The sequence below is a fragment of the Jaculus jaculus genome, chromosome 11 (assembly GCF_020740685.1).
Source record: "Jaculus jaculus isolate mJacJac1 chromosome 11, mJacJac1.mat.Y.cur, whole genome shotgun sequence".
Lineage (NCBI taxonomy): Eukaryota > Metazoa > Chordata > Mammalia > Rodentia > Dipodidae > Jaculus > Jaculus jaculus.
In genome coordinates this window covers 1,445,779-1,457,600 of record NC_059112.1, presented here as the reverse complement: position 1 = coordinate 1,457,600, position 11,822 = coordinate 1,445,779, and the positions used below count along the sequence as shown (strand labels likewise).

Sequence of the window (11,822 nt, the reverse complement as noted above, 5' to 3'; positions counted from 1 at the left end):
GGAAGGAAGGGGCGGAGCTCGGCTCCCCCGCGCAGATGTCACAACATGCGGCACGTGACCGCGCCCGACCCCGGGGGACTGCGACCACCGAGCCTGAGCCGCCGCGCTGCCTGCGGACGGACTGGCGAGCGCTGCCGTGTAGGTGTCAGGGCGCCCGGAAGGAGACTGAGCTGCGAGAGGAGCGGCCCTTAGTAGGCCTGGAGCACCGAGTGTGCACAGATGTGCAGTCTGCTGTCTAAGGACGGCCCGCGGGATTGGAACCCGCCTCCTCTAGGGTGCATAGCCAAACGACTAGCCTTGTAAACCACCATGATCTTGGAAAGTATTGCCAGCAAAATGTCAGATGCTCACACGGGGGAGGGGGGGCGGCGCGCGGCTTGGGTTGGTTTGTTTCTTTCTTTTTGAGGCAAGGTCTCATCTAGCACAGACTGGCCTTGAACTCACTACGGTCCTACCCCAGCCTCTCTAGTGCTGGAATTACAGGTAACCGCCAGGCCCGGCTTGGGATTCATCTCTAAGTTACTAACTATTACCATTTTTCTCTTTCAGTTCTGTGATGATTTGCTAAAATCATGGTGAAATGTTGCTCAGCCATTGGATGTGCCTCTCGCTGCTTGCCCAATTCCAAGTTAAAAGGACTGACGTTCCATGTGTAAGACTCTTGTAGTTAAGCCAAATGCTTTATCTGTTACCAAAAAAAATGGGATAGTTGTACTTCAGTCTTCAATTTTGCACTTTAGTTCCCAAGTCCTTTTTAAATATTCTTCTTGAATTGAAGTAACAGTAATACCTTTACACATAACGTGTTGGTTTTTTTTTTTTTTTTTTTTTTTTTTTGAGGTAGGGTCTCACTCTAGCTCAGGCTGACCTGGAATTCACTATGTAGTCTCAGGGTGGCCTTGAACTCATGGCGATCCTCCTACCTCTGCCTCCCGAGTGCTGGGATTAAAGGTGTGCACCACCATACCCAGCACACATAACTTTTTTATTTTTTAAACATTTTATTGACAACTTCCATAATTATAACATTCCCCCCACACACTTTCTCCTTCACAAATCCACCCTCTACCATATCCCCTCCCCTCAATTAGTCTCTTTTATTTTGATGTCATCATCTTTTCCTCCTATTATGCGGGTCTTGTGTAGGTAGTGTCAGGCACTGTAAGGTGGATAGCTAGGCCATTTTGTGACTGGAAGATTGCTTTGTAAGCAGTCCTACTCTTCTTTTGGCTTTGGCATTCTTTCTTTCGCCTCCTCTGCCACGGACCCTGAGCCTTGGAAGGTGCCATAGAGATGTCTCAGTGCTGAGCACTCTTCTCTCACTTCTCAGCACTGTGGCGCCCTTTGAGTCCCAGTGGTCATGCCATCTGAAAAGAGAAGTAAGAGTGGCGTTGATATACGAGTATGAATGGTGGCGCACGCCTTTGATCCCAGCACTTGAGAGGCAGAAGTAGGAGGATTGCTGTGATTTGGAGAATCACAGAGAATACAGAGTGAATTCCAGGTCAGCCTGGGCTAGAATGAGACCCTACCTCAAAAAAACAAAAAAAAAAAAAAAGAAGAAGCAGCTTACAGGGCAATTTGATGAGCATAATATATGCACTTAGCCAGATACCAGTGGGTGTTACACCTCTAGGGCTCATGACCTACCCCCCATTATTCGCTTTGACTAGGTTTTAAGTACCAGGCATGTATTCCCTCCCAGGGAGTAGGCCTCCAGTCCAATTAGAGAGCAGTTGGTTTTCCCTCTAACAGACATGCCACTATTACACCTGTTGGGTCATTTGGCTTGGCGGGCCAAACTTAAGGCTTGCAATGTCCACTGTTCTTTATCACCACTGATGACTTCTCTCTCCCATAAGATTGTATGCAATATAGCTTTTTTCAGCTTTCTGTGAGCTGGTCCACAGGGAGGAAGTTTTCAGCTCAGCTCCAGTTTGAGTTCTTAGTGACCTTGCAGCCCAATCAGACACATTTATAATTTTATGTAAAAGGGCCAAGGAATCAGAGACTAGTTAACAAAGATTATCAAAATCATCTCTCCCTCTAGGGGGAATATATATATATATATAATATATATATATAATCACTTTGTTAATGTTTCTTTAGAGAAGTTTATGCCATTTACATGTAGCTTACAATCCAAATAAAAACACTTTGTTCAGATATATGTCCCTTATGTTTAGAAATAGCTCAGGCATAAGGTATAAAATAGAATTCAAACCAAAGGTTTTTTGACTGCTGCAGATGTATCAAGATGATCCTAATTTAGTATTTTAGCCATTCCCCTATAAGCCATAGAAAAGGAAACCTACTTCTATGTCAGTCTCTATGGTATGTGCTAGAGAAAGTTCTGCTCCTTCATATCAACTTTTATATGAAAAGCAAAACTTAGTAAAACCAGCCTTATTCCAACATAGATTCGAGCTACCTTGGAAAACTCTGAGATGAGTGTTGGATCCCATGCCTCTCAAAACATATCTTCAGAACTCCAGGCTCTGTAGCTGGATCTCTGATAATCCTTGATAGTCCTGCCGTTTATTAGCAGCTGTGGTAAGCAATTTTCCAGTGCTGACAGAAGAATGAAAGTGTGCCAGGACATTCAATGGGAGTAAATTCTGGATATCCCTTGATAGGAAAAGGCCAAGGGTGTTGCCATCTAAAGATAGATAGATTAAAAAAAAAAAAAAAACCCTTGTTGCTATAAGGTATAAATGTTCATTGAAACTTCCATGCAATTTGAGAAAACTTGAAGTGAAATCCATGTATCTGAAGAATGACTGGAGGAAATATCTGGATCTTAAGAAAATACAAAATTGAATCATGGTTTCCTGAATATTGCAAATCCTAAATGTAGTAACAGACTAATTACTAATTAAGGAATCAGTTCAGCCACAGTCATAAAAGACAGCTTTTTAAGTTTATACCAGTAGTATTTGGTTTTAAAGTATTTCTTACATTTTTTTATAGATTCCCCACAGATGAAAACATCAAAAAAAAGTGGGTCTTAGCAATGAAAAGACTTGATGTGAATGCTGCAGGTATTTGGGAGCCTAAAAAAGGAGATGTGTTGTGTTCAAGGCACTTTAAAAAGACAGATTTTGATAGAAGTACTCCAAACATTAAACTGAAACCAGGAGTCATCCCTTCCATCTTCGAGTCCCCCTATCAATTCCAGGTTTGTAGATGAGAACTGCTCACTGTCAGTGCTCACCCTTTATCATGTTTCTGAAGAGTCTTCACCTCTCTTGACTACATCTGTGTTGTCCTCATTTGAAGTGCATGCTTTGACTTTCAGCTTTTATAATGTAACACAGGCATATTTTGCCAGTGAATGGTGACACATTACTAAGGTTTAGTGTAGCAGACCACTGTTAGAAATTGGTATAGCTCATAATTAATTAGTTCCTAAAAGATGGAGGCTCACATAAAATTGAAATTCCACATTGGTAATTCTCAAGAAGTCAGCAGCAAAACAGCTAACGGGGCCAACGGAGGATTCTGTGGGCAGCCACATACATCCAGTCTTAGAGCTTAGGTAAGATCAAAAGACAGAAAACCAAAGGAAAAGGGAAGAGCAGGAGGAGAGAAGCAATGAGAAGGAAGAGTAGGTTGAATGAGTAAACTTAATGCAATTCTGTTTTCCTAGTGGTAGGTAGGCCTGCTTTAGCCTTTCTACCTCTCTTGAGCTATCTGAGAATGTGTTTGCTTCCAAGAAGTATGGGCTGATTGGTTCCAGTGTGGAAAATTCACAGAGTCTCTGTGGAAAGGCATCTCCTTTCTAAGAGCTACAAACAAAGGAAGCAGTCCAGAGTGCACCTTCCCCACAAAATCTCAGTTACTTTTTGCAGCTGGTCACAGTGCAATGCCTAAGGGATTGAGTAGAGAGGCTGTCTGCCTTTCTTCCATGTTCATAAATGGACAGTATCTTATAACTTTAAAGGTTTTCACCATACCATCAGAGTATCCTCCAGCTGTAACAGAGAGGACTTTGGGAAATGTGGTCATAATAAGTCAAACAAACTAAGTTGCTAACTTTCAAAAAGTATTTCCTTATCACAAATTTCTCACCATATTGGATATTAGATGATAGAAACAAAAATAAAATAAAAATGGTAATTAGATAATTAAGAGAGAATACTTTCCAGTGATTTGTGTTTTATATAAATTTGTCTATATAATCTTGCAGAAGTAGAGTTAATCTCTATGCCCTCCCCTTTATTTGCTTTGCTTTGTTTGCATTTATCCAGTGCTTGCTATGTTTCAGGCACTATTTTTAGCACTTAACACTTACATTAACTCATTTAGTCTTTGAAACAACATTATGGGGTGTGTATTCTTACTATTACCATTTTATCACTTGAGAAACTGAGACCCAAAAAATTGAAAAGCTTTCCCCAGAGTCACAGGGCTATCAAACAGTAGAAGCTAAATTGGAGCTAAGAGATTTTGGCTCCTTAGGGTCCATTCTTTTGTTGTTCATTTGGGTTTTTTTAAAGGTTTTATTTTAATTTATTTATTAGAGACAGTGAGAGGGAGAGAGAATGGGCATTCCAGGGCCTCTAGCCACTGCAAACAAACTCCAGAGACATGTGCCACCATGTGCATCTGGCTTATGTGGGACCTGGAGAATTGAACCTGGGTCCTTAGGCTTCACAGGCATGCGCCTTAACCGCTAAGCCATCTCTTTAGCCCTGTTTGGGTTTTTTGTTGTTGTTCTTTTTGTTTTTCAAGGTAGAGTCTCATTCTAGTCCAGGCTGACCTGGAATTCACTCTGCAGTCTCAGCGTAGCCTAAAACTCACTGAGATCCTCCTACCTCTCTCTCCCAAGTGCTGAGATTAAAGGCGTGCACCACCTCGCCTGGCTTTAGAGTTTATTCTTAACTAGTACTCTCTGAAACATTACATATTTTACACCTCTTCCCACAACAGTGGCTTTCAAACTTTAGTCTATGTAGGAATTATCTGGGAAGTTTGTTGAAAATGCAGAATCCAAAGCTTGCAGGACAGCTAGTCTGCTTTCATTTGCAACTGCAAGATCCTGTCTCAGGGAAGGTGGAGAAGAGTTCAGACACCTTGAGGTTTTCCCCTGACCTCCACAAAAGCCATGACTCACACACACACACACACACACACACACACACACACCATTTTCAAATAAAATAATTTTTAAAGCTTCGCTTTTGATATAGATCACCTAATAACTCACTAGAAAGCTTGCACTCACCTATCCCTCCCCTAATTATGCATGAGTGTCTCTGTCCATACTAATCCCTGACAGAAGTTGGGGTTTTTTGGTTGTTTTTTGTTTTTTTGGGTTTTTTTTTTGGTTTTTTTTTTTGGTTTTTTGAGGTAGGGTCTCACTCTAGCCCAGGCTGACCTGGAATTCACTGAAGTCTCAGGGTGATCTCAAATTCATGGCAATCCTCCTACCTCTGCCTCCCCAGTACTGGGATTAAAGGTGTGCGCCACCACACCTGGCAGAAGTTGTGTTTTTAATCTTTGCTGAAGTAGGGTAAAAAAAAAAAAATAGCACCTTATTCTTTTAATTCATCTTTGAATAGTAGTGAGTTGACATGTTCTCATGTTTTTATTGAATATTAGTATTTCCTATAAGTTTATTCAGTTCTTCTCTGTTACCTTTTTCTAACCTGTTCTGTAAAAACATTGTCAGTATGAATCACTTAAGTGCTATCTAGGGTGAAGTTACCTTTTCCTGTTTATATTTAGTTCTGATTATGGGGTTGGCTTACTTTGTTTTGTTTTCTCCAACTCAGACATTTTTTTTTCTTGTGCTGTATGATTCCTTTCTTTAAGATTATATTATATAGCTGGATGTGGTGGTGCACACCTTTAATCCCAGCACTCGGAGACAGAGGTAGGAAGATCACTAAGAGTTCGAGGCCAGCCTGAGACTCCATAGTGAATTCCAGGTCAGCCTGAACTAGAGTGACACTCTACCTTGGTGGGGTGGGGGGGGGGGGAATTATATAAATAGGACTAGGGAAATGGTTCAGCATTTAAAGGTACTTGCTTGTAAAGCCTCACATAAAGCCAGATGCAGAAAGTGACATCTGCATCTGGTGTGCGTTGGCAGTGACAAGAGAACCTGATGCACCCACACATACACATACAAATTAAAAAATTTTTGAAAGAGCTGGGCGTGGTGGTGCATGTCTTTAATCCCAGTACTGGGGAGGCAGAGGTAGGAGGATCACCATGAGTTTGAGGCCACCCTGACACTACATAGTGAATTCCAGGTCAACCTGAGCTAGAGTGACACCCTACCTCAAAAAATATATATAATTTTTTGAAAGATAATATAAATATTTCCTATATTTTTCTAGTTCCTTATGGTTTTCATTTTTATATAAGTTTTAGTGCATAGAATTGTGTTATGGTTCATTATGCATGAAGGGTTATTATCTACTCAGCTTCTTTGCAGTTGTTTTTGTTAGTATATATTCATGATACAGAAAAATGGACTTAATTATTCTGTTGTCACACATGTATATTTGGATTTGGTTTTTGTTTCGCTCTAGCCCAGGCTGGCCTGGAATTCATGTAATCTCAAGGGTAGCCTTGAACTCACAGCTATCCTCCTACATCTGCCTCCCAAGTGCTAGAATTAAAGGCATACTTACCATACTCAGCTCACACATGTATATTATGTGCTTTGATCTTATTCACACACACACCAACCTGTCCTTGATTGATATTACAGCATGATTTATACACATTCTCCACTTACTTAGAATGCCATTTTTGTAAAGCAGGTATTTATCTTCTTGGCCTATCTCTAGATTTTTGTTAGTCCTAAATAAGTTGCATACTATTTTAGCTATTATTGTGTACTATGTCTTTAATACCTGGCAGAGAATATCTGAATCTCTTTCCTCATTTCCATTCTTCTTTTTTAAGGAAAATTTGTATTTCCAGATAAACTCCAGAGTGTTTGGAGGAAGCTTTTTTAAAGTAAACATTGTAATTTAATGTCTCCTAAAAGCAATTTCCATGAAGAGTAGTGTGGTATTAACTTTACCACAAAAAGCTAAGGAGTCAAAATTTAAGAAGAAAAAGGTTATCTCAATGCTTACTATTAACTACTCTTAACAGGAGAAAAGAAGAAAGCTTCATTGTAGAAAAAATTTCACCCTCAAAGCCCTTCCAGTCACAAAACAAAATCACCAGCTTGTTGGTGCTTCCTGTATTGAAGAATTCCAATCCCAGTTCATTTTTGTAAGTAAATTTACTTACTAAGCTAATGTTAGTACTTTTATGATAAATATGTCCTCTCCACTAGGATCAAACTTGTCAGATGCATGGTATACATGTATGAGAGTGTCAATAAAATAAATAAATAAATAAGCAACTTGGGGGATGGAGAGATTGTTTAGTGGTTAAGCACTTGACTGTGAAGCCTAAGGACCCCAGTTCAAGGCTCAACCCATGTAAGCCAGATGCACAAGGTGGCACGTGCATCTGGAGTTCATTTGCAGTGGCAGAGGCCCTGGCGTGCCTATCATGTGTCCCTCTCTGTCTTGTCTGTCTCTCTCTCTCTCTCTTTCTCTCTCTCTCTCTGCCTCTTTCTCTCTCTGTCTGTGGCTCTCAAATAAATAAATAAAAATAAACAAAAAAATAGCAACTTGGGCCTGGAGAAATGGCTCAACAGCTAAGGGCATTTGCAGGCAAAGCCCAATGGCCCAGGTTTGATTCCCCAGTACTCATGAAAAGCCAGACGCACAAAGTATTGCATGTGTCTGGAGTTCATTTGCAGTGCCAGGAGGCCTTAGTGCACCCGTTCATTCTCTGTCTGCTTCTTTCTCTCTCTCAAATAACTAAGTAAAATAAGTAGCAACTTAGGTTGTTTCATTGATTAAAAACACACTTAAGGAGAGAAAGGTATACAGCTTTTGCAGGTGTCTTAGCACATGTACTTGCAGGGCTCATAGCAGGTGTGGCCCCCCTCATGAGCAGTGCTTCCTGCTCTCCTCGCATGTACCTCACTTTAGAGAAGAAAGGCCTGGCATGCTAAATGTTGATTCCATACCCACCTCTTCCTACACACTTTCACCCTCGAATGATCACCAAATTAGAGATCTTCTCTCACCATCAATGTAGAAATGGCTGAAATAACTTATTTTTCTGGTGATAACCTGGTGTTTGTGTTTTTAGGAACATAGCTACAGTGTAATGGATAGTCCAAAGAAACTTAAGCATAAATTAGATCATGTGATCAGCGAGCTAGAGGATACCAAGGAGAGTCTGCAGAATGTTTTAGACCGAGAAAAACACTTCCAGAAATCACTGAGGAAGACAATTAGGGAACTGAAGGAAGAATGTCTGATCAGCGAAGATACAGCAAGAAGATTGGATGTTTTCTGTTGGGAGTGTTGTCAGGAGAGCACAGAATAAGGCTGTTTCTTGAAATAATTTCATGTTCTGTTCCACCTACAATTGATGTGGATGCTGCCTTTTCTGAAACTAGTTCTCATGTGCCATGACTAAAGCACAGCCATCGCAGAAAGCTCTTCGTCATCCTGCCAGTGTTTACATAACAGTTGTCATCCAAAGACGTTTTGGAAGAGATGCAGAAATGTGCTCTCATTATCATGCTTTTGTAGGACTTGGGACAACTATGTTTTTATAGCTACGCTACTGCCAAGTCGCTATTTTCAAGTGGTTAAAAACCTCAAGAAAATTCTGTAGTAATAAGGAAATGATGTCACGTTGGCCCTGTTATGTTGTAGTAGGTAGGAATTAGACCTTTCAGCTACATGAGAATTTTAACTTCAAATACTGTCACTTGCACGTGCTTTTTGGTAAGTGGTAAACTTTATTTTCAATGTGTTTTACTATAAAGCAGGAATCATTTGCAACATGCATCTTTCTTGAGTCCAACCAAAGCTGCTTTAGTTACTAAATAGTTAACTAAAAAGTCTTTTTATAAGGCATCCCGTAGCAGTGACCCTGAGAATATTACATGATAAAGATGTCCACTTTTAAATGTGCTCAGAGCCACTTAGAGAAGACCTTGCCTCCCAAGGTCTCCATTTTTTGGTACAGCACAGAATTCCTCCTGACAGGGATACTTTAACATATCCATTTTAGTCTTAAAAACAAGAACATAAGCTTGTGGGTTGGCTCTTCAACAGTTGCTTCAGTAGTTCTGACCTTTCTTCATGACTGTTCTCAGGAAGGGGCTCCCACTCTGCACCGGAGCTGATGGCACAGCGGTCACACAGCCTGGACGTTGCTGGCTATCTTTAAAAGTGCACTGTAGGAGAAATCTTGATGTTTCGTATATGGACCTCATGGAAACAAGGAGTAGGAGAACAGTATTGTCTCAAAGCTGTGCTTTTGGGAAGTAAATACGTTCCATGGCAGTTCTGGAATAACTTCTTAACAGGTACAGATGAATAAGGCTTAAAACAACTGGAATTAGGAGTAATGAATACTGTAAATTAAAACAAAAACTGTGGGCCAAAGTCTCACTGTGTAGAAGTTGTGTCCATAGATGAACCTTACTCAGAGCCTAGACTGTAGCAGCCTGCATTTGAATAGCAGTTGCTCTTGTGTCAATGAGAAATCACTTCCATCCTTTGCTAGTTTGTTCATTCTAAGTATATGTGTCAATATCCGTTCCTTGAAATGTTTGTACTAAGGAATTTTTCACATGACCACCCTCTGAATGAGATTTACCCACATTTGAAAGATCAGCATTCTACTACTAAGAGGGAATTTTTGAGGGTGTGTCCCTTATTACCTTAAAATGTTTTTTTTTTCCCCATTATCTATTATTTATTTCAGTTGTTTCATTTTGAGTTCATAACATGTAACCTAATAAGAAGTTTGGGGTATAGCCTAAGAGTTTATGGAGATACTCTGATAGAGACAGACTTTTTGGCCCTATTTGTGAGTATATGAACTAAAAGTGAGTACACTGGCAATGGCAAAAAATGAAAGTACCAAAATAATGGTGAGTCTGCACTTTCCTGGCTGCCTAGGATAAATCAGTCTTGGGAGACATTTCCAAGAGTAAAGTTCCTGTTTTTGCCCTATTACAGCTGCCACTTTCCTTCTCACAGGGCTGCTGGGAAGAACTTCCACTGCTTGTGTCCATGGCAAGCCCAGCCCTTGTCTTTTGTTCAGGTGTAGTGTCCTTGAGGAGTTGGTAACTATTGCAAAATGCCTGCATTAGAAAGGACCCAGACTGCTCTTGTACTCATTACTGTCACAGAGAAATGATTACCAATGAAAATCTGGTATTAAAGATAGAATCCAAAATATCAATATATAAGTACGAAATATCAAAAAAACAATATGATTTCCTGCCACTTAAAACAACTACCTAAACCCAGCACATACCTAAGTCCTGTGTTCCAGACTTCCCAAGAAAGAGCTGTTCTTTAAAGTAAAGTGGAGTATTCCCTCACCCAGAAGTTCCTCTGAAGGCAAGACTGGCCTTAGGGTGCTCATTTCTTTAAAGCTTCATGTGGTGTCCAGCCCTGGAGCATGTAGTCCAGCAAGAGTGCCAAGACAGGCATGAAGGACTTGATAAGGTACTTTTCTGTATGCCAAATGGAGATGTCTGAAGCCAGACCTTGGCTGCTAAAGATCGGTACAATTCTACCAGGCTTTAATTTGAGAAAAGATTAAATGCATTAAATATGTATATTTAGTTTTCATAAAAAGGTAAACTTCTTACAGAGATAAATCAATAATGAAAAATATGTTATTTATCTGAAAAATAAAATATTTTCTCTAATAATGTGTTGTGGTTTTTATACATTGATTCAGCAAAATGGCTTTGGAGAATGAAGAATGCATACAGAGGTGTTGCTTTCAAAGGATGCTCTAGTGGCACAACTGGTTAGCGCATGGTGTCTGTACCACACAGGTGCTGCGTCTGTCTGTATCTTTACTCCACCAGCGCTGATGGTCGGGGAGGTGAGGAGTGCACACACACGTTTCTTATGCATCTTTTCTCCATCAGTTGCATGAACAACTGGCTCTTCTGCTCCTGGGTGTCTCAAACCTGGCAGACTTTCATGTCCCAGTGTAGGGAAAAGCAATGCTCCTGGTGTGCCAGAACCCAGAGGCCAAGCAGTCATTGTACTTCCTTCTCCACAGCAGGCCATGCAAGTTATAATTCTGTGTCTTTTACTTTGGAGGATGTTCTGGCATGCCCCACATCACTGTATGTACTTCCCCAAACTGTTAACAAACCTGAGCTTGGTTTTTATTCTCACCATTTAGAGCACATGTGCTTTAATGGTAATTTATTTTTTAAAAATTTATTTATTTATTTATTTGCAAACACAGATAGACAGAATGGGCACACCATGGTGTCTGGCCACAAACTCCAGATGCATGCACCACTTTGTGGATCTCATTTTACATGAGTAGGTACTGGGTAATCACACTTTAGATATCAGGCTTTGCAAGCAAATGCTTTTAACCACTAACCAGTCTCCCCAGCCTCAGATGCATGAGTCCCAGTCTCAAAAAAATAAGAAAATCACAAATCCAAATACCTCACTTAAAAGGCAGAGATTTGCTAGGCATGGTGGTGAATACCTTTGATCCCAGTACTTGGGAGGCAGAGGTAGGATCGCCATGAGTTCGAGACCACCATAAGACTACATAGTGAATTCCAGGTCAGCCTGGGCTAGAGTGAAAACCTACTTTGAAAAACAAAAAATAAAATTTAAAAAGGCAGAGATTGTCACAGTCAAAAAACCCAGCCAGGCATGGTGGTGGCACATGGCTTTATTCACAGCACTTGGGAGCAGAGTTAGGAGAATCACCATAAATTGGAG

General features: G+C 40.5%; 1 protein-coding gene across 4 annotated transcripts; it reads left to right on the top strand.

The window, feature by feature from the left end:
* Positions 1–55: 55 nt before the first annotated feature.
* Thap6 (THAP domain containing 6) lies at positions 56–10,771 on the top strand. Of its 4 annotated transcripts, XR_006632739.1 has the most exons (6): positions 56–138; positions 550–652; positions 2,971–3,178; positions 7,117–7,239; positions 8,176–8,822; positions 9,197–10,771. XR_006632739.1 is itself a non-coding variant. In XM_045130412.1 (5 exons), exons 2-5 carry the CDS (start codon positions 573–575, stop codon positions 8,413–8,415), a joined length of 651 nt encoding a protein of 216 aa, XP_044986347.1. In that variant the 5' UTR covers positions 56–138; positions 550–572; the 3' UTR covers positions 8,416–10,771. The 4 variants fall into 4 exon arrangements, 3 of the variants coding, with proteins under 3 accessions (XP_044986347.1, XP_044986349.1, XP_044986348.1); XM_045130412.1 differs by having other exon boundaries at positions 8,176–10,771; XM_045130414.1 differs by lacking the exon at positions 7,117–7,239 and having other exon boundaries at positions 8,176–10,771.
* Positions 10,772–11,822: the final 1,051 nt, after the last annotated feature.